The sequence below is a fragment of the Triturus cristatus genome, chromosome 7, assembly GCF_964204655.1.
Source record: "Triturus cristatus chromosome 7, aTriCri1.1, whole genome shotgun sequence".
NCBI classification, from domain to species: Eukaryota; Metazoa; Chordata; class Amphibia; order Caudata; family Salamandridae; genus Triturus; species Triturus cristatus.
In genome coordinates this window covers 1,589,157,667-1,589,182,202 of record NC_140590.1, presented here as the reverse complement: position 1 = coordinate 1,589,182,202, position 24,536 = coordinate 1,589,157,667, and the positions used below count along the sequence as shown (strand labels likewise).

Sequence of the window (24,536 nt, the reverse complement as noted above, 5' to 3'; positions counted from 1 at the left end):
CCGGCAGGATCTTTCCCCAAAAAAGTCAACCACCCCATTCACATACAATGAGAATAGGGTGGGAGCCATGACGCACCCCTGGCGGACCCCCCTGCTGACAATGATCCTATCAGTAACTTGGCCCTGGGCGCCCCATCTTACACGAGCGTTATTATCCTCGTGTAAGGAGATCAATAAATGTAGAACTTGTGACGGGGTGCCCATTTCTGCCAGAACTGACCACAAGTTCGCCCTGGGTACCAAATCGAACGCGGTCTTGAGGTCAATAAAGGCAAGATATAAGCTGCCCCTACCAATCACTACCACTTTCCAGTAGAGGAGAAGTAACTGAAACACCTGATCAATAGTCCCGGTATTCCTTCTGAACCCCGCTTGATATTGGGAGATGATGCTACCATCATCTATCCAATCCTGTGTAGGAGAACCCTGCCAACCACCTTTTGGATTACATCTATCAGGCTTATAGGCCTGTAGTTGGCAGGGTCCTCCTTGTCCCCTTTTTTATAAATAGGAACTACTTCGGCTCCTTTCCAGGAGTCTGGGACCGGTGCGCCCTTTGCAGTAGAATTGAGCAAAAGCAAAATGTAGTTAGCCCATCTGACTGGATCTAGTCGGAGTAGTTCCCCCGGAATGCCATCCGGTCCTGCTGCTTTGGCAGGAACGATGCAGTTAATTGCATCTACGATTTCTGTAGTATTAAAAGAGATGGCTTCATCAACAGAGTGTGGATACTGGACATGTTCTGGAGTCTGCTGATTGTCCAAGGAGTCCTGACATGAGTATAGTTTAGAGAAGTGGGCATGCCATTCTAAATTAGTGATATGGTTGGGTATTGGGACAGTACCTTTGGAGTCGGCAGTTTTAATGAAATTCCAAAAGGCTGTGGATTCCCTTGGGTTGCAGGCATCTTTAAGTGCCTGCCAGTACGATTCCTCCCAATCTCGTTTTGCTTTTTTAATAGCGGCATTATATTCTTTCCCGGCTTCTTTAATTTTAAAAGGGATTTTCCTTTTAAGGGCAAGAGATAAAAATGTCCTCTTTAGTCTACAGCCCTTAGTGAACCAGGAGTTGAGCCCTTTTTTGTTGTTATACTTGTGATTGGAGAATTGCCCAGTCTGAAAATGCAAGCTCATCTGACTGATGGTTGCATCGTAAATAAGAGTTGCCTTGGATGTTGCTAGTGGGTTTGTGGCAACTGCCTCCAGTTCCTTGGTTCTGATCGTCAAGATTTCAGAAATAGCCTGGATTTTAAAATCTTGCTCTACAACCTTCGTCCACTTCAGGAACCTGCCTGAGTTGGAGGGGACAACATCTTTGGTAACTAGATTAGGATCGGTACTTAAGGCTTGCTCGGGCCGTAACCAGGAATTCTTCAAGCAGCAGGACAAAAAGTTATGATCACTATCCACTGTGGAACCAATTACCATATCAGTAGATACAGTCCAAAGGCGGATGTCTAATAAAATATAATCAATGCCTGAAGTGAATCCTACTCTATTGTATGTATGAGCTCCTAGAGAGTCAGATGGGACTCTACCATTCAGTGCCCTCAAACCAAATTCTAAAATAATTGCATTGATTTGGATAGCCACCTGAGACCACTTCTTGATGGGTACTAAGTCTAAGGGAGGTATTCCCCATTGGAGATCTTCATCTGCTGTCCTCAAGAGATCATCCGAACCCAAGGGTTCGAAGGTACAATTGAGATCTCCTGCTACCATAATTTTCGCAGATGCGTGGCAGCTACTTCGTTTTTCCACAAGGAGTGAGAGGGTAGGCGAAGTCTTGCCCCCAGTCGTCCCTCTTACATAAACATTAAAAAGTTCAAGGGTTTCCCCTCCCTTAGGCCCTTTTATAGTGAGCCACAAGATATCTTGGGATGGGACTATATTTTGTTTTACTGTCCACCCCAAATCAATACTGACCCAGACAATCAGGCCACCAGATGGACGCCCCTTACCAGCATACACCGCTGGAGTAAAAAAGGTGGTGTACCCTGACTTATGGAGTGAGATCAGACTCCAAGTTTCCTGAAAGATACAAAGATGGTGATCGTCAACTAAGTTGCTCCAATGGAGCAGTAATACTTTGTTCTTAAGCCCTGCGACGTTCCAAGAGAGTATCTTAAGGGGAGTATTGCACAACTCGGATTCAGTGGCCACCACATCAGTAGCTATGCCCGTTATGGGTATCGTAGGATTGGTTTTTGGTTGGTCGTAGCCTAGGGCTTTCTGTCCTGCCTGATCTGTATTTAAGGAGATCGAGGAAATAGCACGTGGGGTAGATCCCCCTGGTGGTATGAGATCCAAGGATAGGTTCTTTGGAGCGTGAAAATAATTAAGAATGGGTCCTTCACATCCCCTTCTGCCTAGATCAATGGTAAATGCTATGCTATGGCTTCGAGAGATAGGCGGAGAGAAGGAGCTCCGTGAGGCTTTGGGCGATTCGCATCACAGCTGAGTGCGGAATCACCGCGAGGACTCACTTAAGGAGCCCGCGTAAGACCTATTGGAGTGAGCTGGTACGCGTGGCCATGGCTCACTAAGGTCCCCAAGAGAGAAAACTCTAACAGTGTCCTGTGTCTGTGCCAAGCGACTGGAGCAGCCCTGACGAAATCGCGAAAAAAAGATTGGGCGATGAAACATGTTGGCACTATGTAATGGTATGCACATTAAGCAACCTTTTAAATTGTTGATTTGGGTGCACATCAAAGGAATAATAAAGTTTGAACCTATTGAGGGTGTATCCTCCTCAACCTTTTACTTTCACTATTCAGTCGTTTTTGGTATGTGATTTCTTCACCACATACCTCAACTGCTTTGGTTTATTTTTGGACACTTGCTTGATTATTTTTTGGAACGTGATGGCAACCAATGATGATGAAAGTGGGCAGAGCTGATGAGTACCAATCAGCAGGCTCAATTGGTGTTGCGCACGTGAGGTGTCATCTCGCTTCCCTCACATTTTTTTCATATTTCCTTTACTAATTGTATTCGAAATAACACCCGGTGTAGTCTATATGTATTCATGCACCTTGAGGTTTGTCTAGGGGATTGCCATAGGTAAAAAATCTCACTTTTTTAAAATTGAAGGTAGCTAGCGTAGTGGATGACTACCCCTTGTTTGTCAAAAGAGTGGGGAGTAGCACATACCTAATGTAATAGGATTGAATCCACAGCTAAGAAGCAAGTATTCTACCTCCCAAGCCCTAGGCCTCTGTTGATAGAGATAATAGTTGTCGAACCAGCTTTTGTGTTAACTACTATTGGGAGAGGAGCAGGGGATTTATCAATCAGAAGATCCTCACATTCTCTGACGAGAGTGTCTATCCAATCCATAACACAGTTGTCAGCAGCACTTTTATGAATCTTTCTGTCCTTTTTTGTCTTCCCTACACAGATGTTAGAGCCGTTACCACCCCCATCCCCCTCCATAATTTTCCGCTTCCCCATTATAGCACCAAGGTTACGCAGCGAGCCAAGGATACAAAACAACCAGATGACAATGCGTTTTGATTAATGTTCCTTATACTTTTTGAAGGTGCAAAGGAGCTTTTGTTTGTCTCTCAGTGTTTTAACGAGGCGATCTTATACTCACAGTACCTCTAACATGTCTTTATCTTACTACCATACAAAAGTTTGAAGGTGGGCCCAGCCCAGCCTCCTCCAGGCGATGACGGGCAAGGACGGGCCCGCCCTTGGCCCGAGCTTCGCCCGGGCGCGTCCGGCGCCGCTGTTGCCGGTGGCGCGTTTTGAGTGCGGAAATGTTGGTGGCTCCTCCCTCCAGGGAGTAAAGGTCTCTGGGACTTGGAGTCCCTGCGGCAGCTCAGGCAAGACAAAGGCGAGTCCCGCGCCGCGGTTGCCGGTGGCGCGTTTTGAGCGCGGAAAGGTTGGTGGCTCCTCCCTCCAGGGAGTAAAGGTCTCTGGGACTTGGAGTCCCTGCGGCAGCTCAGACAAGACAACGGCGCGTCACGTGCCGCGATCGTCGGTGGCGCGTTTTGAGCACGGAAATGTTGGTGGCTCCTCCCTCCAGGGAGTAAAGGTCTCTGGGACTTGGAGTCCCTGCGGCAGCTCAGGCAAGACAAAGGATTGCAATTACTTTTTTAAATAGCAAAACCGGCTTTCTTCCCCCACACACAACGTGTTGAGTCCTGTTGCACAAAAATACCCATTTCTGTCTGCTAGACCAAATAATTTTGAAGACCAGCACGAAAGTAGAAGTTTTCCCTCGATTGCTAGGAGACAACAACGCGCGCACTATAAGCAGGTCCAAGCCACATTTACTCCAACTTCGAGGATGAAGTAAAATTATGCAACTACACTGACCTACTTTTATCAATACTGAGGTGGACGTCTGATATTTTTGATAATTGTACAGGTGAAGGTAATTTGCAATTCAAATTCATCCTCCAGAGCAGAGAGTGTGACTTGAGTCCTGCTGAGTGTCACCGACACATCCTTTGAGGGTCGATATGGGCAGAAACATGTCGACCTCTATCTGTGGGTAGATCTTTCCACTTTTTAGGTCGAGCTAGACAGCGCAGCTCTCTCTTTAAGAGCTGCTGTAATCAGTCTGTGGGCATCAAGCCCATCGCCTTTCTTCACATTGCTTTTCATTTGTCTATGTAAGTGTCCTGCAAAAATCCCTGCTTGCTAGTAGTCAGTCCTGCCTCTTTGTCCCTCCTTTCTCTCTTCTGTTCCTCCCACAGAGCAGGGACTTAGTACTGTCTCATTCCACTACGGTTGTTTATCTGTTCTTTTCGCGATTGTTTTTTGCTTGGATTCCTGCTCTGTTACAGGTTATCTGTGTTCAACTTCAGCTCACTACCTGCTTACATTTAAATATAGGATTGTTACTTTCATTCCCTCTTAATGCCACAGTTACATTACTGCTGCCTCCCCTGCCGAGCCCCCCCTCTGTTGCTTGTATTTTATTTAAGTTTATTTAGGCTTTTTGCACTTTTAGATATTTGCTGTCAGTTGGCATTTTTTTGGTAGGATAGTTTGGTTTGGGCTTCCTTTTAAGGTGGGATTGGGCTTGTTTTCTTTCCCTGCCTTCCTTTGCTCACTTCTCCTTTTCTTGTCCACTTAATTATTTCTGTGCTCCCCACCTCCACCCCTTCCACAATAGTGCTTGTGTGGGCCCCAACCACCCCTCCAAAATCGATTGATACTCTTTATTTTTTTTAATGCATAATAAGGTGAAGATTTGCCAACAATCATTTACAGGATGTCGAACTGACACCGAGGCTTGGACACGGATCTCCAGTTCTGAAGTCTGCAGCTCTGGCGCGCACCTATGTCACTCCCAGCGCACAGTGTCTTTGAAGCGAGCACACACAGCACATCCATCGTCCGAGAGGTAAGTATTCATGTTAATCGCAGCGCCCGTCATGCTTCTACAGGGCGCGGCAATTAACATGAATACTTTAACAAAAGCAGACAATCTGCCACGCTTTATTAAGAAAGGGCATACTTGCTATTAAGAACGGGCATGCAGCAAACTTAAAAGCACGACTTGCGCTTTCACAATCACTAATTTATATTAGTTATTGTGAAAAAAATGCTTTTAAAATCACTTCGATATTAGTGATTGTGAAAGCACACGTCGTGCTTTTAGGCTTGCTGCATGCCTTTTGTTAATCTAGTGCGGCAGATTGTGTGCCTTTTTGAAAGTTTTCATGTTAATTGAACCCCCGTGTATTAGCATGTCGAGCATGGCAATTAACAGAAAACTTTCAAAAAGGACCGCAATCTGTTGCACTCTATTAACAAAAGGCATGCAGCAAGCCTAAAATCACGATCTGTGCTTCAACAGTCACTAATATATGTTAGTGATTGTGAAAGCACACGTGGTGCTTCTGGACTTGCTGCATGCCTCAGACCACTCACAAATATCTGCATTTCTCTTCTGGTACGTGTCACATTTTTGTTTTTTATTTATTGCTGTTTTATATTTCGCCAACTTAGGTGAATTGCTCAGGATCACAGGATGATGAGCCACGCCGAGACTCAAACCAGGCTCCTCAGGACCAACGTAGGCAGCTCCTGGCCCTTACGCTGCATCCTCTTTAGAAGAACACCCCAAAACGCAAACCCCTAACCCCTCTCCCCCAGTACCCCCAGCCCAAACAGATGGGTTAAAGTAGTGTTTCAAACAGAGGGCGCGTCATTCCATATGCCGAGTATTCATTTGACTTAAGTGTGCCATTTACAATGTTTACTATGATTATGTGACGTTATTGTACAGATGGGTCATGGACATTCAAATCAGGTGCGTTATATTTTATGCAGAAATGCCCTGGGACTCACCAGAGGCGTCTGCTCTGTGGGCTGCCTTCATCCAGCTGTCTACCGCCGCGTATGACACCCGAATACCACATCACCCTTCCGGGCATACAATACATGACATTCAAACATGTACTTACAACACAACACTAAAGTGTGACCATGTGAGTGACATTTTATCAAGAGTGGCGCAAACCAGTCATGCCAATGTAAGTGAAAGCATTTCACGAATGACCCCTTTATGTGAACTGTTCGCCCCTCGATTAAAAAGGTACTAATATAGCCTGGAGAGAAGTTTCCTACATTAGCACGTAATTCAGTTTATGCACCATAAATGCCCGTTCTTTATTGATATATAGCGTGCCTTTTGATTATGTCAAAAATACTGTGTGCAGGCAAACTTTGTAAATAATTATGACCACTCTTATCCAGTACAGGGCTTACTTAGCATTCTGGGAATAGTAGTATTGTAAAACCAGGACTACAAATCCCAGAATGCAAGCGATACGTCTACCAGCACTACTCATCACATACATAGCTGGGAATTGAGGAAGGTAAGCTCATGCCTCCACCGTCCCAGGTGTGAACCGGGCCTCTCCTCCTCCAGGTCTGTAGCCATGTTATGTCTCCACAACAAGGGGGGTTCTCAGCTCCTCTCCTTGGCTTGCATTTTACTCTTCTGGTAGGACTGGCCCAGATTGTTATCAAGGGCAGAACTGGCGGTTTCTTTTCCATGATCAGTCTCTACCCTAATGTTGACTGAGTGTTTTTAGGCGTCGGACTCTTTGCGCTTTGTTCACCACTCAAATTATATCGTATTTCCCTATACTGATTCCCCACTAATCCTGTTTGGGTTCCGGAGTAGCTTGCTACTCATCGAAAAGTACTTCAACACCTCATCAGGGGTAGCAAGCACGATTTAAATGCAAACCTTTTTCCCTTTTCTATCCCTCCACAATCCTCAATTCAAATACCATACTAACATATCCACCGCTCAAATTAATTTCATATTTCACTATACTAATTCACCACTAATCCTTTATGGGCTCCGGAGTAGCATGCTACTCACCAAAAAAGTGCTTAAACACCTCATCAGGAGTAGCAAGCGCTATATAAATACAAACCTTTTCTCTCTTATATCCCTCCACTATTCTTCTCAATCCAAATAATAGACTAACATAGCCACCTCTTAAATGACTTTCATATTTCACTATGACTATACTAATTCACCACTAATCCTTTATGGGTTCCAGAGTAGTGTGGTACTTGCTGAAAAAGTGCTTTGACGCCTTGTCAGGGGTAGTAAGCATCATATATAAATGCATTTAAAGTTCAAATTCAACATTGTTGTTTATACAGCATGGACTCCCATTTTGAATTTATTCGCTCACACATAGAATTACATCAGTATGGTGACAGCTGGTAAAAGTCAACAAGCTTGAAAGTTTGTGGGTAGGCACTAAAACGTTTTAGGAAATTTCCTGCACTAAAAATGGTGAGAGGTTTGATTGTGCAACTCACAGGTGTAAATTAATTTTAATGGGTGAAATAGGAGCTGAGTAGATGTGACTCAATAGCTCAAGAGGGAGCAAATGGTAGGGAAGGAAAAGTAAAGGTGGTTGGTTGATGTTAGGAAGAGTGAAATAACTCAATTTAAAAATCAAAGCAACAAAAAAAGCTATTACTAGGTTCCATGAAGTTAGTGGAAGAACTTGAGATGTGGGAACAGTTGCTAGAGTTGAGAAATTGTGTGGGGGCCTGGAGGAGATCATGTAGCAGACATGCAACGTTTCGAAACAGTTCAATAGGAAAATGCAGCTACTGGTAAGATAGCTCAGCAGGTAGGAACCTGTGGCTGACATCTGTGTGGGATCTGTAGGACAGTGGAACAAATGCTGCAAGGACTGACTCATGCTTTTGTCCTTCTGAGATGGATTGCATGAGTAGGAAATCCAGTGAGTTACTGAAAAAAATGTTAAAACCCTAGTCAATAACCATGCATACAAGGCACTGCACAGCACAGGACCAGTTGTTGCTTATTTATCTTATGCAACTAACAACCATTGAGAAAGCCAATAGTCCTGGCTTGTTGTAGGTATAATGTTACTTGTTGTATTATATATCTGGATGCAATGACAGAGGCAGCACAATACCAGTCGGACGAGAACACTTTGCTAATCACATTTTTAGCTCACGTGTTTTTAAGCCATGTCCTTAATTACATCAGCCATGTCCCTTTGAGAGACCCCCAGTTTTTTCATCGCACTTAAAGCCCCGAGCAAGCCTAAAAGCACCATGTGTGCTTTCAGAATCACTAACATATATTAGTGATTCTGAAAGCACACATGGTGGACTTCTTTGTGCATTCCTCCCCCTACACATCCAGGAAATCATCTTCAGAACTGATAAGTGAACTAATGATTGTCAGTTCTGAAGAGTGAAGTGATCCCCCCCTGGTAGAGTCAGCTCTGTTCTGCAGAGAGTCTTGCCCTGATGACCTTGAATAGCTCTTAAACAGATTGTTGGAAATGGCATTTTCCTTTAACTTAATTTAATACGGGTAATGTGTGAGAGTCTATTACAGTCATTTTATAGCAAATGTGTATTTGTTTCATGTAACATCAATAAAAATGTTTCTCTTAGATCTAAACAGGATCTCAGATATGAGAAATGGGAGGATGTCACAGTGATTATTTGCAGTAGTATTAGTGAACGTTTACTGTGTTACAATATTGAAAGAATACATCACTATCCCTGAATATTAACTGTAAACACATTTCGAATTTGAACCACTGTCTGTGCACTGTTTGTGATCTGACTAAAGAGGACACAAGAGAGCTGAAACTGGATCATAAATTATTATTAATATTATTAATTTTAATTTATAAGGCGCAACAGCTATCCAAAAAGGGTTTCCCGGCACCAACCAGAATGAGGAACAGATATCAGCTTAACAATTATTGGTTAAAAAAACACGTTTTTAAGGATTTGCGGAACTTGACATACACAGTTTCATTACGAATTGATATGGAGAGGGAGTTCCATAAGGAGGGACCAAGACAGGCGAATGATCGACCGCCCATCCGAGATAGTCTAACTCTGGGCACAGAAAATTTCCCTTGAGTGGATGAGCGAAGGCAACGGGAAGGCACACAAGGATAAACCAAGGACTGCAGATACTGGGGGCCACACCTGTTTTGATTTTGAACATATAGCTCAGGGCTTTGAACTTAATTCGTTCTCCACCCTGAGCCAGTGAAGATCACGCAGGTGGCCAGAGACAGCTCTAGGAACCTGGCATAACAATCTTGCGGCAGAGTTCTGAACCATCTGCAGCCTACGAGTCACCTCTTTGTTAGTCCCCAGATAAAGAATGTTGCCGTAGTCCAGTCTAGAGGTGACAAGCGCCTGGACTACGGCTCTCTGGGTATTCGCCGGCAACATCCAAATAATCTTTTTTAGCCATTTCAAGATGGTAAAACATGTAGCAGCCACCTTAACAGCTTGATGTTGCATAGTTAATGAATCATCGATGATGAAGCCCAAGTTACAAACTTGGCGGGAGGGCTGAGGAGGAGCACCCATTTCACTAGGCCAGTGCTGGGGGCCCCAAAGATCTTTATTTTTCCCCAAAACCAAGACCTCGGTCTTCTCTCCATTGAGCTTGAGACAATTTGCCTGCACCCACAAAGTAATTTTACCCAAGCTCAACTGGAGTGGGGAAGTCTCAGCCGCCCTCTTCACTGAAAGAAAGAAGATAATCCAGGTGTCATTCGCGTAAGAGAACATGGACAACCCAGCTTCCTCTGCAACATCAGCCAAAGGTCTGACGTATAGATTAAATATTAGAGGGCTGAGAATGGAGCTTTGAGGTACCCTATAGAGTGAAGAATGGGTATCGGAACTGGCCGTTGGAGAAAAGACTTGGAAGGTCCGATTGGCAAGAAAAGAAATGAGCCAATTGAGAGCTGAACCACAAATACCCAATGATCTTAAGGTTTTCATTAACAAGGTGTGTGACACCTTGTCGAAAGCTGTGCTTAAGTCAATCAGTATAAGAGCAACAGTATCTCCAGAATCTAGGTGACGACGCAGTCTTTCCATGACTCCAAGGAGTGTTGTTTCTGTTGAAAAGCCGGCTCTAAAGCCGGATTGAGATGGGTCAAGAAACTTTTGTGACTACAAATTGTGACAGCTGTAAGTTAATATGCCTCTCCAAAATCTTTGAAAAAGCTGGTAGCAAAGAAATAGGCCGGTAGTTGGAGGGCAAATCGGGGTCCGTTAGCCTTCTTCAGAAGGGGGAGCACCATAGCATTTTTCCACTCTGGTGGAACTATTGCTTCCTGTAAGGAGGCATTCAAGAGTTCCATGATTATCATCAATGAAGGCGGCTCGAGCTGCTGCAGCACAGAGATAGGGAGAGGGTCCCTGGGAGATCCTGATTTAACACTGTCTAAAAGACGTTTATTTAAAAGAGTTCATATATAGTAGAGGCCATGTATCCAGTTTGTTAGTGGGTTCAGCGAGCACCCTGTCTTGATCAAAATAGATATTGTCAGTTGAAAACATTGTGAATGCTGGTTGGGGGGAATTGACAGATTGCGATTGTAGGGGATTATTAGACTGCAACCTTTCTATTTCAGAGTACATTTTCTCTACTTTCTGGAGAAAGAATTTAGCCAAATCTTCGCATTGCCGATTATTTAACGAAGGGGGCCTAGATTGAGTTTCTGAGCCAGAAAGCTCCTTGACAATTTTAAATAATGTTTTAGAACAGTTCAGAGCACTTAAAATGGTTTCGGATACGTATTCCGTACAAGCAGACTTGCAAAGATTATGGTATTCTTTTTTGGCCCTCTTATAAGTAAATTTGGAATCGGATGCATAGTTCCTCCTCCAGCATCTTACACTTGGTTTTCTCCATTTTTTATTTCTCAGTGAACCAGGGCGCTGGGGGACGGTGGTTGTTTACCTTTTTTAAGGAAGGAGGGAGACAGGTGTCGATGGCGTTTAGAAGCCACTTTTGTACGGTACCCGAAAGAGTACCCAACATTTGTTATTTAAAGCTTGTTGGTTTCCTAAAGGTAGGACTAGCAGAAAAAGAGCTTTCTAAGGACTCCAAACGGAAGCCAATAGCAAAGTGATCGGACCAGCATAAAGGAAGAGCTGGAGAACAATGAATGTTGGATAAGCTGGAAAAAATAGGATTCAATAAGTGGCCCGCCATATGAGTGGGACCAGAGTTATGCAATTCAATGTTCAATGCTGCCAAATCAGAGATAAAAGTAGCACTGATATTACATGTGGGATCTTCCAAGTGCAAATTTAGGTCACCCAGAATAGAAAGATTTGCAGTATTCATAAGAAAACGAGTTACCAAACCAGGGAAGGACGAGGCCCATGGACCAGACGGGCCAGGAGGGTGATACACTAGTATCCCAGAGAAGGTAAACTTAGGGGTTAGCGCCAGCTTAAATAAAGCTGCCTCATAGTTCCTAAAAGGTAAATCTTCAAATTTAAACATGCAATCTTTAAAAAAAATTATAGCAATACCCCTGCCTGTTTTAAAGCCCCTATCTTTCCTGACTATGGCGTAGTTAAGCGGCAAAGCGGCTGCAATGTCAGGTCCAGAACTCTTGTGCAGCCATGTCTCAGTAAGAAATATGGCGTCTAGTTGTTCACTGACCAAAAGATTGAACATATCCGCTTTATGCTTGGGAACAAAGCGGCAGTTAGTACTAAGGAAAAAAAAATCCTTATTAACTAGGGGGGCATAGTTACAGAAAAGGTATTTTTGTTTAATGATCACTGGAGTAGAATTATAACAGGGCGCTAAGTTAAATAAAAAACAGCAGACAATTTTTGTCCCCGCCCTCGGGATGTAATGGGGTGTAATCAGGGAGCGGGAAATTACGGCAAGCCATTAGTTGCTTAGTAGAATAGCATAACCTAAGAGCCCTATTTGGACCAGGGATCTTGGCCCCGGGTACTGTTCGGGCGCCGACGGGCGCAGGTGGGCTTGCCTTTGGCGCACCCGCTGCGCGTCGGCGCCATCCCCGCTTTTGTAGTTGATTGGCAGCAGATCTAAAAAACACTAGACCGTCTGTTTGCCAAGATGGCCACCGCTACGTGTGCCGCCGGAAGTAGGAATTAGAACTGGTCGAATTAGAGCTCCCTCCACACATTCAGCACAAGCTGCGGTGGAACGAGGAGAAAACAGCGACAAGTAGGTAGGAGCGAGCAATTTTTAAAAACAGTCTGAGCAAATGAAACTTACGCAATTTACATGCAGTTCAATAGCCATACTTAGGTTCAACACTTAAGAGCACTAACTTGATCCAAGTAATTGAAAGATTTGACGCGTGTGAATTTTAAAAAGGATTAGTGCGTATGACAATAGCGCAAGCTCAATACCCAGCAATATCAGTTAAGCAGCTATTGTGCACAAGGCCCCCAAAATACATTTGTCCTAGGGTGCTCAAACTCGTTAAGATGTCCCTGAGCTGCTGCTGTGTAGTTAGTTATGAAAGCAGAGGTTCACTGGCACTGTGGCATGAAGCAGGTTGCCACGGTGCCCTAATATAGATTAGTGTAGCTTTGTCGTGGTTGCAGATGTTCTGCACTGCACCTGTTCATTTCCAACATGACTAAACCAGTGTACGCCAGTCACCAACACGAAGGCCTTCCCACTGGCCGTTGCAGGCATCGAACGTTTGCCCAGGATGCTGGAAGGGTGGGGGCCATTTTTGTTAGTGGAGGCAGTTTTGCAGCTATGCTGAAATATCGCACTCAGTAACAAAAGCATCAGTGCTGGGGACTGGTTTTGTTAAGCAGTAGTGTTGGGGGAGCGGGGGGGGGGAGGGGCGGACTGTCTGACAAAATTGCCAGGGCTGCTTTGGGTTCCCAGCTCGGCCCTGCCGGCCCCATCAAGCAGACCTCCTGCTTTCCAGTACCTAGGTCAGTTATCTAAACAATGAAGCAGGAACCCCTGTGTCAAAACCCCTGTAACTAAACCCACATGTGCGGTCGGGTTCTTGGCACACATAGCCTTGGCTGCAGCGCACAGAGACCTTACACTGCCGCACAAAGAGCAAAAAAATTAGAGGGAACATTGGTTATATTACACAATTACAGTTTGATATTTTTTGTAGATACAGGAAGATTAATCGGTATCTCAGGAAGTTACTTAAATGTCTTTAACAGAGATGCAGATTAATATCCCCGTGTCTAAAAACAATATGAATAAGTCATTGTGAAAGTAACTGGTGCTCGTGGAAGGCGCTATGAAAGTGAAGGCTTTGCTTTCACTCGCTAATGCTTGTTTGAAATGGTAACCGGCAGCACTTTCCACGAGCACAGTAACATTACACAGTGACATATTCATATTTTTTGTAGGCACAGTGAGTGCTGCCCCTGATTGTATTCTATCTGTGCCCCCATTTTGCACATATCCCTGTTCACCCTCTGCTCCTCCGATGCACAACAGCCTGTGCTCACCAAAGGGTTCTCCCCTGACCACAGCGTTTATTCATCTTGCGGTGAACATCACCAGTGCTCTTCTGAGGCACATCATTCAATGCTAACAAGGGATGCATCCTCCAGAACTCATCTGAGGAGCATGGCTGCCAGTGCTCTCCTGATGCACGTCACCCTGGGCTTCTCACTTGAGCACCAGCGTGTTCCTCCTGCTCTTACCATTACCTTTCGCCCTCCGCAGCACGCAATACTTTGTCTCCAAAGAATAGTGTGTGCATGTTGGCATGTGTGTGTTGGAGTCCGCACATATTTTAGGCTTAATTCGGTTTTGTGTCTGGATCTTTGTGCGAAAGGCGCGTGCCTCCTTGTGCACGCACTAAACAAAGCCGAAAGCTTGTTAGGTTTACTTTGGGTGTGGCAGGCTTGTTACTACTGCGGAATTACCTTGCAACTTGGCTGCTAGTCATCACATTGCCTTCCTTCATCATTCGTCCACTGTAAAGTCTACAAGGAGAAAAAGTCACTCTTCAGGTCTGTTCAGGGGCACAGCCCAGGTAAATTGGTTTTGTGTATGTTATATACGTTTATGATCAATCACTGCATTTGTAAAGCGCGCTACATACCCGAGAGGGTCTCAAGGCACTGGGGGGATGGGGGGGGGGGGGGTGCTACTGATCGAAGAGCCAGGTCTTGAGGATAAAAATCAATGAAAACAGTCACTCTGACTCTTCCAGTCTGCTCACAGGCACAGCCCTGGTGAATTTGTTGCATGTTTGTGAGTGCTATATACGTTTGGGATTCACCGCCATGCACTCAATATTTATATTGGGCGTTTAATCAGTAATATGGCCTTGAATATATTTCTCTCAAGCACTGTATATCACTGCGGGGAGTAGGACGCTCTGCGTCCTCGCACATTTCTCAGTAAAGGGTCCACTGAAATTCTGGGCTCAGAGTAGCGCCAAAAGTCAAGCGAAGGACAAAGGTAGGAACTGCAGTCCTGTTTAGTGTGGAGAGGGAGCACTGGATTAATGGAAACCTAGGAATACTATACGTTTCTTCTAAAGTAGGCATCTCGAGAAGACAAGGGTGAGGTACTTAAGGTAAGGGCACTCCAACACATACCTGCTCTTCACCCCATGTACATGAGGGGTTCTACGGGTGGGACTTAGGCCTCAAAGTCCTTGAAAGCTCATCCAGGGTGAGTGTGTTCCTCTTGGAAGATGTTTGCATTGTCCATGATCTAACACGAACCAGGGAACCATCCAATAACAGTCACACATACTGGGGCACCCAATATATGACCATAAAAACAGCCGCGATCTAGCTACAGTGCTTAATTTGAGCCAGTGGTTCCCGGTGGGGCCCACCGGCACTCAGTTTTGGAGACTAGCTCTCATCAGACTTTTATCCAGAGCAAGAGAGAGAACAACACACAAAAGAAGGAAAGAGGAGGAAGACAAAGATGTAAAACAGTGAAATGGTGAAAGCACACATAGAAAAGAACCTCCACAAGTGAGACTTAAAAGGCAGGGAGTATCAATGGAATAAGGAGGCATGAGAGGGTCTAAAGACCATGCAACCTTGGCATTTGGCACTCCGACCTGCGACCGCTGGCATCTGAGTAAACCGTGTGCCCTGGCACTTATTTTTATTTCAAATAAATTACTGCCACTTCACCTCAGACACTCATTTCATGATGACTTCACACAATAAAGACTTTGCTTTTCACAGGGCTACCATATTCACTACATGATCCTCCCACCCCACACGAGGATCAGTGACAAAGTCAAAATAACATGCTAGGGGCCAGTATCCCAATATTTAAGCCAATCCTGATTTGGGATTCCGAGTTGTGGGAAAACACTATTTTATTGATTTTTTTCCAAGCAGGTTTCGCACTGCTAAAACCTGGAAACATTTGAAAAGGGGAGCGAGCTAGAAAGGAGGGAAACCTGCAAGAATAAGTGCACAAACACTAATTACCAAGGCTATTTCCTAGTGCAAAAGGTATAACTATTGATACTTCTGCACCCTGTAATCCACGTACCCTACAGTACAGTAAGCCTGGGTGATGAATTACCGATGTGGTCTTCCTGCACCAATCGTGTTGAGGGCCTATGACTCTTTAAAGAAGATTTGCCACATTCCAGTACTTGAACTTCTTCTCCTAATCTGCTATGTGTTCTTCAATAACATGTATTATCTAGCTCTGATCTACAAGACTAAACCTAACAATCATTGGCATAGCCAATAGGTCTCGCCTTTGGGACCTTATAAGTGTTTAGCCATGCAACAGTTCCATAACTAAACACTTATAAGGTCCCAAAAGCGAGACCTATTGGCTATGCAAAGCGACCGCGAAAGTGAAAGTGTTCGCGATCGAGATCACATCAAACATCAAAGCGGCCGCTAAAGTGAAAGTAATCACGGTAAAGCGCGGCGCGCGCGTCCGCGCACATGCACTGTGGCTCTAGGCTGGCCTGGTAGCACTTTTTGGAGCCCTCTCAATAAGTCTGCCAGACCAGCACATGCGCTGGGTCAGGCGAGACCTAAAAACTGGTCATGTTGTGACTTTGTTGAGAAGAGAAAAGGAACTAGAAACACTCCTCATAAATTTGCAAGGCTCCTTTTTTATTCAGTGAATAAATTAAAGCAGAAAAGGGTGAAATCAAAAACCTTCATTGACTCAATTAAACTAGTAGTCTTCGACAAGTCTTAAAACTATCCACCATCACCCAGGACCTGCCCAACCCTTGCACCTGACTCAATTCAAAAGCAAGTAACCCTCTCAACCAAAATATTTTGCTGCAACCCCACCAAAGGACACTCCCACACGACTGACTTTACAACCAGCATCTAGTTTTCACCACCATTTTTTAATTCATACCCCCAACCAAAATGAGTACAGTTATCCTGCATGGGAATTGGACCTTTATCCCACTTGCCAAAATACAGTAATAGCCCTTACATCCAGATTTGACACAATTTTTAGTTTTTTCTAGTGTCAACCCTTATGTTCCCAGGCAAGACCATGCCATCACCCATCAGCTTCAACATCCGAAAATGAAAGGAAAGTGACATTCATCCTCCCTCAACTCTCGGAACCCTTACACACAACTGCTTCGGATACTAATAAAATGTGCAGGACAAAAAGGAGAAGTAGTGAACGGAGTCCAATCATACTTGCATGGTAGCTAGATCTTAACCTAGCCAAAGAGCTCATCTTTACCTCCGATTCACCATCAAGTATCTGCTCTTCAGAATTCTATTAACCTTTCTTACGAATTGACCTTGAAAATGGGCATAACTACACCAAGTACTTGAGACCTAACATTTGCATCTGCAGCAAATAGTCAACACTGCTAAAAAACGGAAAATAGATTTATGAGATTTGGAGAAGTTTGGTTGACATTGGGCCAATGCATATCAGCATGCCTGTTTTACACAGTGAAGGACTTTGTTGTTTTAAGTGAACTTTGCATTTTTCTAGGGCCTTTTCTAAGTAGTCCAACACTGAACAGAGATGGTGCCTTAAGTAATGTTTAAAGTCACAAGAAGAGAAGGACTAGCAAATATTACAAAAGGAAGAAAAAAGAGAAGGGCAGGAGTCGAGCAAATGCTCACTTTATGTTAAGTATTTTTTGAAGATGTACTTACATGTGTAATGTGTATAGGAGAGTCAAAGATATGTGAATATTATAAAAATCATTAGATTTTTTAAGACTGCCCTCACTCACAATGTAGTGGCATGCGTCATCATAGGGCCGCTATCAACACTCGGGTGCAGACCAACACACTCCGTCATATATAAAATGAATAATACAGCCACTGCTAAAATCTTTTTTTGATGATCCAAAATTGAAGACAATCAAGCGATAGGTAAACCACATTACGGTTAACCATCAACCATATAAGGGCACAACCCATCAGTATCTTGAATACATCGCATTGAACAATGTATTCTTCATACTGGGTTTACAAGTATTCTCAATCATAAGATTTCATTACATATGCTTTGATCAGGAACAAAACATATATGAATAATTATGCTCAATCCCCAAACCATTACACAATGGGGCAATGGAGCTTTTCTTTATTAAATAATCAAAATCCGCCTTTATCTTTGCTTGTAGATTTAATTTCATGTTTTAGGATGGTACTCTGCATTGGTAACTCTGACAGACACTTTGAACAAGTGTTCTAACGTTTGTAGCAGTTGCAGATTCTCCAAAGAATGAAGCATGTCAGCTAACAATTGCAGATTCCCCAAGGAATAGAGCATTCCAGCTAACAAAATAAACTTTTTCCAATTTTTGTGTGTATCTAAGCAAATATAAAAATATTACGCACATGCTTTTGCTGATAGATTCCATTTTACAAACTGAAGGGTCCAGCCTTGATGCTTGCAACACAGAATTTGACGGGGGATAAAATAATCATGTCAAGCTTTAGTTTTCAAAACTCTTCCAGTTACATCTGTTATCAGCAGAATAATCTTCCCCTCTATAGCTTTTAACAAGGTTTAGGAGGACTAACACCCTTATTTTCTATTTACCAAAACTTCTAAGTGCACTGATTGTTATTTGAATTTTTGACATCACTATAGAAAGATGGAGATCCCATGACAAATTATATAAACAGAATATTACGTTACTTACCTTCAGGTAAAATGAGTCTCCGAGCGACAGCCGCTTGGGAAATTACACAACACAAAAGTGCTGCCATTGCCCATTCTTGATGGTGGCGAAGAGATCCAATGTCCTCCCCAATCATTAAAAAGGCCTTGGGTCACCACCAGGTGAAGACGCCTCTCGTGATCGGTGAGGCATCACCGGCTGTGTGCATCCACCCTGGTGTTTAGGGAATCCTGCCAGATGCTGTACGCCCAGGAAAATGTCCTTAAGTTACAGCTATCTCCAGAGGCATAGAGCCTCATGGAACAGGTTCCAGGACCCCACTCTGCCCTGTTTGTTGCAGTACCACATGGCAGTGGTGTTTTCAGTGAACATCTGAGCCAGCCTCCCCTTGATGGATGGGGAGAAGGCTGGCAATGCCAAGCATATCGCTCTCAACTCCCTCATGTTGATGTGGAGCTGAGACTCCGCCAAAAACTAGAGTTCCTCTGATCACCTCTTCCAGATGGCAGTCCCAACCCAGAAGTGACTCATCTATACTGTAACTTCCCAGTGGAGAAGGGAGAGGGGTCTGTTGCTGACCCAATTTCAGTTCCTCAGCAACCACTGCAGATCTTTTGCAGTTCCCTCTGATATCTGGATTAGATAGGAATGATTTGCCTGATGCTAAGTCCACTGGAACTTGAGATCCCAGTGCAGAGTCTGCATATACCAAGGGGAATGCCTTACCATTAGGATGCAGGAGACCTTGAAATCCAGGATAGAGGCTGAAACACCAGAATCATAGCCTGAATATCCTAGACTTGCTGCTCTGGAGGACAGGCACAGAAATGTACTGTGTCTCCAATGGCTCCAATGTAAGAGAGCGTCTGAGAGTAGTAGTCTGGAGGTGGATGACTATTGCCTGAAGTGAGCTTGCTTTTAACAGTCAGTCGTTGAGGTAGGGGGAAGATTGGAACCATTAAACTCAGCAGGTGGGCTGCAGTCACACCAATCATTTTGTAAACACCAGGCGGGTGCTGGTAAGTCCGGAAGGCAGCATAGAGACCTGGACATGCTCTTGACCCACCATGAACTGTAGGTAATGTCTGTGGGCTGGCAAAACAGGAATACAGACATTTGCGTCCTGAAAATCCAGCGCTACCATCCAGTCTCTAGGATCCATGGTAGACAGGACCTGAGCAGGAGTGAGCATTTTGAACTTTTCCTTTTTCAAGAAGTAGTTGAGAGGGCATAGGTCTAGGACAAGACAGAGGCCTCCATCATTTTTTGGCAACAGAAAGTAACAGGAATAGCAACCACAAACTACTTCTTATGTCAGCACCCTTTCAGTGGCTCCTTTGTGTGGACTGTACTTCTTGTCGCAAGAGCACCAGTTAGTCCTCCATTAGCCCATCTGAAGAGAGTGGCAAAGCTGGCTGAGTTTCTGTAAAAGGAACGGCATAACAGCTCTGAACAGTCTGGAGCAGCCTTTTGTCTGATGTTATTTTTTGCAACTGGGGCAGGTGATGACAGGTTCTGCTGTCAACTGGCTCCCCATGCTGTTGCAAGGGCATATTAAAGGGGCTTTGAGGCAGTGGTTACCAGGTGCGGTGTTAGACAGGGTAAACCTCTGGCCATGGATCCCACGAGGTCTATGGGAGGCCACAAATGGACTGGGGAGACTGGTGGCCATGGTGGCTAGGGTTGAAAGGGTGTGACTGCTAGGCCCAGCCACAGCTATGAAGCAAGTGTAAGGAGGAATGCAGCTGTCGCAGTGCCATGGTAAATCCCAAAAACCTAACGGTGGCTCTGTTATCCTTTAAACGTTCAAGAGCCAAGTCCGCCTTGTCACCAAACAGGCGACTGCAATGGAAGGGCATGGCCAGAATGCCTGGACAACCCCCAAAAAGCCAGTCGATCTTAGCCAGCCAGGTATGGTGTCTACGCACCACAAAGAAGCAATGGCTCTGCCCAGCGAGTCCGTCATATTCAGTCTGCAGTGTATAGTGCACTTTGCAGTGTCTCTGTCATCAGCAATCGCTTGGGAGAGTATGGTTCGGGCCTCCTCTGAGACCATGAGCAGTACTTGTGCAACCGAATCCCATACTTCTGGGAGTATCGGACCAAAAAAACACACAGTGTTCACAGAACGCTGAGCAAAGCGGGTGGAAGAGAAAATCCTCTTTTCAAAGGTATCCAGCCGCTTGGATTCCATATCTGGAGGTACAGCAGGAAATGCATCGGGGTTATCTTTGGACATAGAGGCCTGGACCACAGGCTCTCTGGGGTGGAGTGCTGGGTGAGGAAGGCTGGGTCCCGAGCACAGGGCGATGGTAGTGGCCAAGGGTCCTGAATACGGGAGTCCTTGTGTAGGGCTTGGCCTAGGCCCTAGGACATCAGTGAGGGCTTCATTAAAGGAATTGAGGGCTTCTGAGGAAGATACCGAAGGTTGAAGCACCTCGCTCAATACAATGGACTTGTCATCCACCAAGGGTAGCATGAGGTCCAGGACCTCAACTGCCTTCTGCACCTCCATTACAAATGAGGCTCCTTCCTCTGTATCTAGAGTAGGAGGAGAGAGGAGACCAGTGTCTGGAGTCGGTGACCATGCGGATCTACGACCAGAGGAGGAATCGCAGAGATCTTGTGAATCCAAAAACTTCTTTGAAGAAAAACAGTCAAAGCCAAACACTAAATGACAGGAGTATCCACAAAATGTGCATCTACAGGCACACATGCTACAAACATTAATTTAGATCTCTAGCTTATATGACTACCAGTTTAGAGCATTGGTGATGGCAATAAGAATACCATTTTTGAAAGCTAATACAAAGCTACTACTAACTGAAAATACGAAGGATGGCCTATTCCACAAGTTCTCAGGTGTTTTTCGGTTCAACCCAATCATGCATTCATGTTTAGTTATACCAATACTTGCACACCTGAGTTATTCAAATGTAAACTCCCTTTCCCAGGGCAAATGCCACATGTGGCATAACTTAAATCCATTTTAGGATTTTGATGGAGACTGAACAGGAAAGTTGTACTTATTACTGCACTCAAGTGGATTTCCACCACTGTTGTAAAAGTAAACACTTAATAATAGAATAAGACTGTGGGGAGGGCTGGTTACGCATGCAGTGGTAGTTATTTTCAGTATCTTTCAAGTAGCCATGTGGAGAGTAAGTTAATTACCTAAGCATGTGCTTGTGCCTTCATGTGCTTTAATTTCCTCCCGTGTACTTGATCCCTTAAAGATGTTTGTATGAAGTATATTTTTACTTGTTTGCCTGTTTCTTGATTTTCTTATGTTGAGGGTAAGAAAACAATAACTCCTTTGTTGGATGCACTACTAGGAGAGGAAAGAAAACAACTGTGGTCATTCAGGAGCAAGACCACCTCCCTGACTTCTGTCTGGTTCTGCAGCCAGACGGAACAGCAGCAATGCACTCAGCAGACTTTGTGTGTGCTGTCACCAACTAGGATTCCTTTTCAGATAATCATGCAAATGGATACTGAGATAGCAATCCAGAGTACAACCCAACAAGGTTAGACTACATGCCGGATGTTATGGAGTACAGGGTAGAAGTTGGATCGTCTATAGTTCTGACTCGTAATAGAACAATTTTGTACGGTGACACAGAAAATATGTCAACATTGCTGTGCTGGAGAAAAAAGTTGCTAAAGCGATGGTTTGAGAAAAAAATAGAAAATTGAGCAGCTTTGATATCATTTTACTTTTTCATTGATATCTTGAGAAGGACCAATGAAAGAGACGGGTCAGCAGGCAAAAATAAAAGGCCAAGAATTAATGCAAGTGAAAATAAAAGCTATATAAGGTTTAAAAATGCATATAATGTAGATTCCGACAGATTTTGGCTTCATTTGCAAGTGATAATAACTCAGACCTTCCCCTATAACTTTTCTATCTGCTGTCCTTAAAATGGAGGGTTCACTCAAACACTGGATGTGATCATGAGAAGTTCATTGGGCAACATGATATGAAGTCAGAAACCTGAGCAGGCAGCAGTACAGAGTTCTCAACTGCATGTGCCTTTATGGTAGATGGTGATAAAAGAGGGGTTTTAAAATTAACACAGTTAAGCGCAAGCAGTTAAGAGCAAATATTGAAACAAACCAGACAACCAAACTCAGAATACATTTTCATTTAAATTGTCCATTGTCAGAAACTTTTCTAGACTTGACGTAAACATCATTAGAGACTATTATCTATACCATTCATGAACTCCAAAACAGCTCACCGTGCTGCTTTGTCATCAACAAGCCAGGTAAAGTTTTAAGAAAAAATACTCTGAATTAAGAGGCAATGCCGAAACAAATCAGAGATCAGCGCAGTTCGCACAAGCAGAACACATATATGAGTAAATGTATCTCATTTAGAACAATCGCAGGAGAAGTTCTTTAGGAAACTGAATAGCCAACACATTCTGAAGGATAAATCTTAAAGCTCAATTGGATTACCAAAAGAAGAGGTCAAGTACCAAATCAAGAACAAAGTATTAATTGCCACTCCACAAGCTTGGAACAAAACTTGGCAAGTCTATTTATTCATCCATTGAGCCATCTTATTTGTCGTTTGATAAACGTATTAGGAGAAAGATGATAAATTAACTCTACGATGATTATACTGCCATCTCTGATGAAATTGAGACTAGCATTTTACACACCCTACATACAAACCCAAATCTAGGTCTGAACCTGCCAAGGCATGATTACAAAACTTCAATAATGCTGCTCGGTTCCTGCAGAGGTTACCTGGAGGCGTTTGGTAAGTATATCCTTAAGGGAACATCTAAAATAGGATTACACTTATTTTAGAGTTAATAAATCAATTTATGAAAAGAAATAGAACACCACAAAGGATATCAGAGCTGAAATAAGTCCAGTTAGGGTTCCCAGGGCTGCAGAGCCAAAGAACATCTTCAGAAAATATGTCAAAGCCTGAAGAAAGGTTTGCCATCCACTTACATCAGACTCACTTGTTAATCCTTCAGCAGTGCTGAAAACCAAAGAAATATATTATAAATAATAATTTGGAGTGATTACAGAGCCTTCGCAAATCCTGAGCAGAACACATAGGTACATTTTTACTTACGGTATCACAAAATATACTTTGGGCTTACACATAAAGAAAACCATCCCCTTATCTTTGAAATGTTCTATTTTCTAGCTATTTTGCTAATTGCTATTCGCCCCAGATTGCACTGTAAAGGTATAGTAATGTCAAACAAATGTAATGTTATTTACAGTGGATAGTCTGCTACTTTCCGTCTATACATTTTCTGTCATTAACAGACCACTGGAACACAACAAAGAACTTTCACCTGAGATAAGACATTAAGGAAAAAGATGGGCGAAGAAAAAGGGGAAGAACAAAAAGGAAGGAGAGAGAGGAGAAGGGGAAGCAGAGCTAAAGATGCAGGATAAGGGGGGCAGAAGAGAAGAGATGGAGAGGTGAGCTCAAAGACTGAAAAGAAGGTTAAAAAATAAGATCAGAGGCATACAGAAAAATTGTAAATTCCATTGGAAAGGGAGATACATGCAGAAAAACTTAAGCTTTGATTGTCAATGTCCCAAAGAAAAACATTAAGAGGCATCACCATCAAATTGCTACCTCCTACAGAGTATATAGTGTTCTCGTATAACTATAACAGGGTACAGTCTCCAGAGTGGCCTACACACCAATTATGGAATCAGAGACACTAAAAACATTCAAGAGGTTGAGACAGTATCTAATTTTCTTACACTGTCTGTGCCAAATCTTGATGAAACCTAAGGTTCCCACTGTGCATTCTGTCTCAACATACCATGAGACCCCTGAGGTTATCCTAAGTCCCCCAAATACCCAGAGGCACATTTCAGTTGCTAGAACCATTTAATAGCTGTAGACATTTATTGTGGTTTCCTCACTGAAGGAGAACTCAGGTTGATAAGGGGGAAACACAAAAACAAGAAGCAAGAACAAGCAAAACAAGTTCCCATGTTTAATAAAAGAGGGAGCAATGATGAAAAAAGTCTTTACTAATGTCAGACAATGCAAACTCAAACATCTAACAATGCAAAGCAGTGCAGAAGGAAAAATGACATGATCAATACATGGACTTTGAACCACTGGCCCTAACATAAAAACTGT

The 24,536-nt window shown here is 43.7% G+C and overlaps 1 protein-coding gene across 1 annotated transcript in view; it reads right to left on the bottom strand.

Annotated features, from left to right (window-relative positions):
• SLC9A8 (solute carrier family 9 member A8) overlaps positions 1-24,536 on the bottom strand; it is a 489,369-nt gene that overhangs the window by 118,892 nt on the left and 345,941 nt on the right. The window contains exon 9 of the mRNA XM_085619441.1: positions 23,270-23,402. Within this exon, the coding sequence (XP_085475567.1) occupies positions 23,270-23,402 (133 nt within the window). The remainder of the gene's footprint in view (positions 1-23,269; positions 23,403-24,536) is intronic.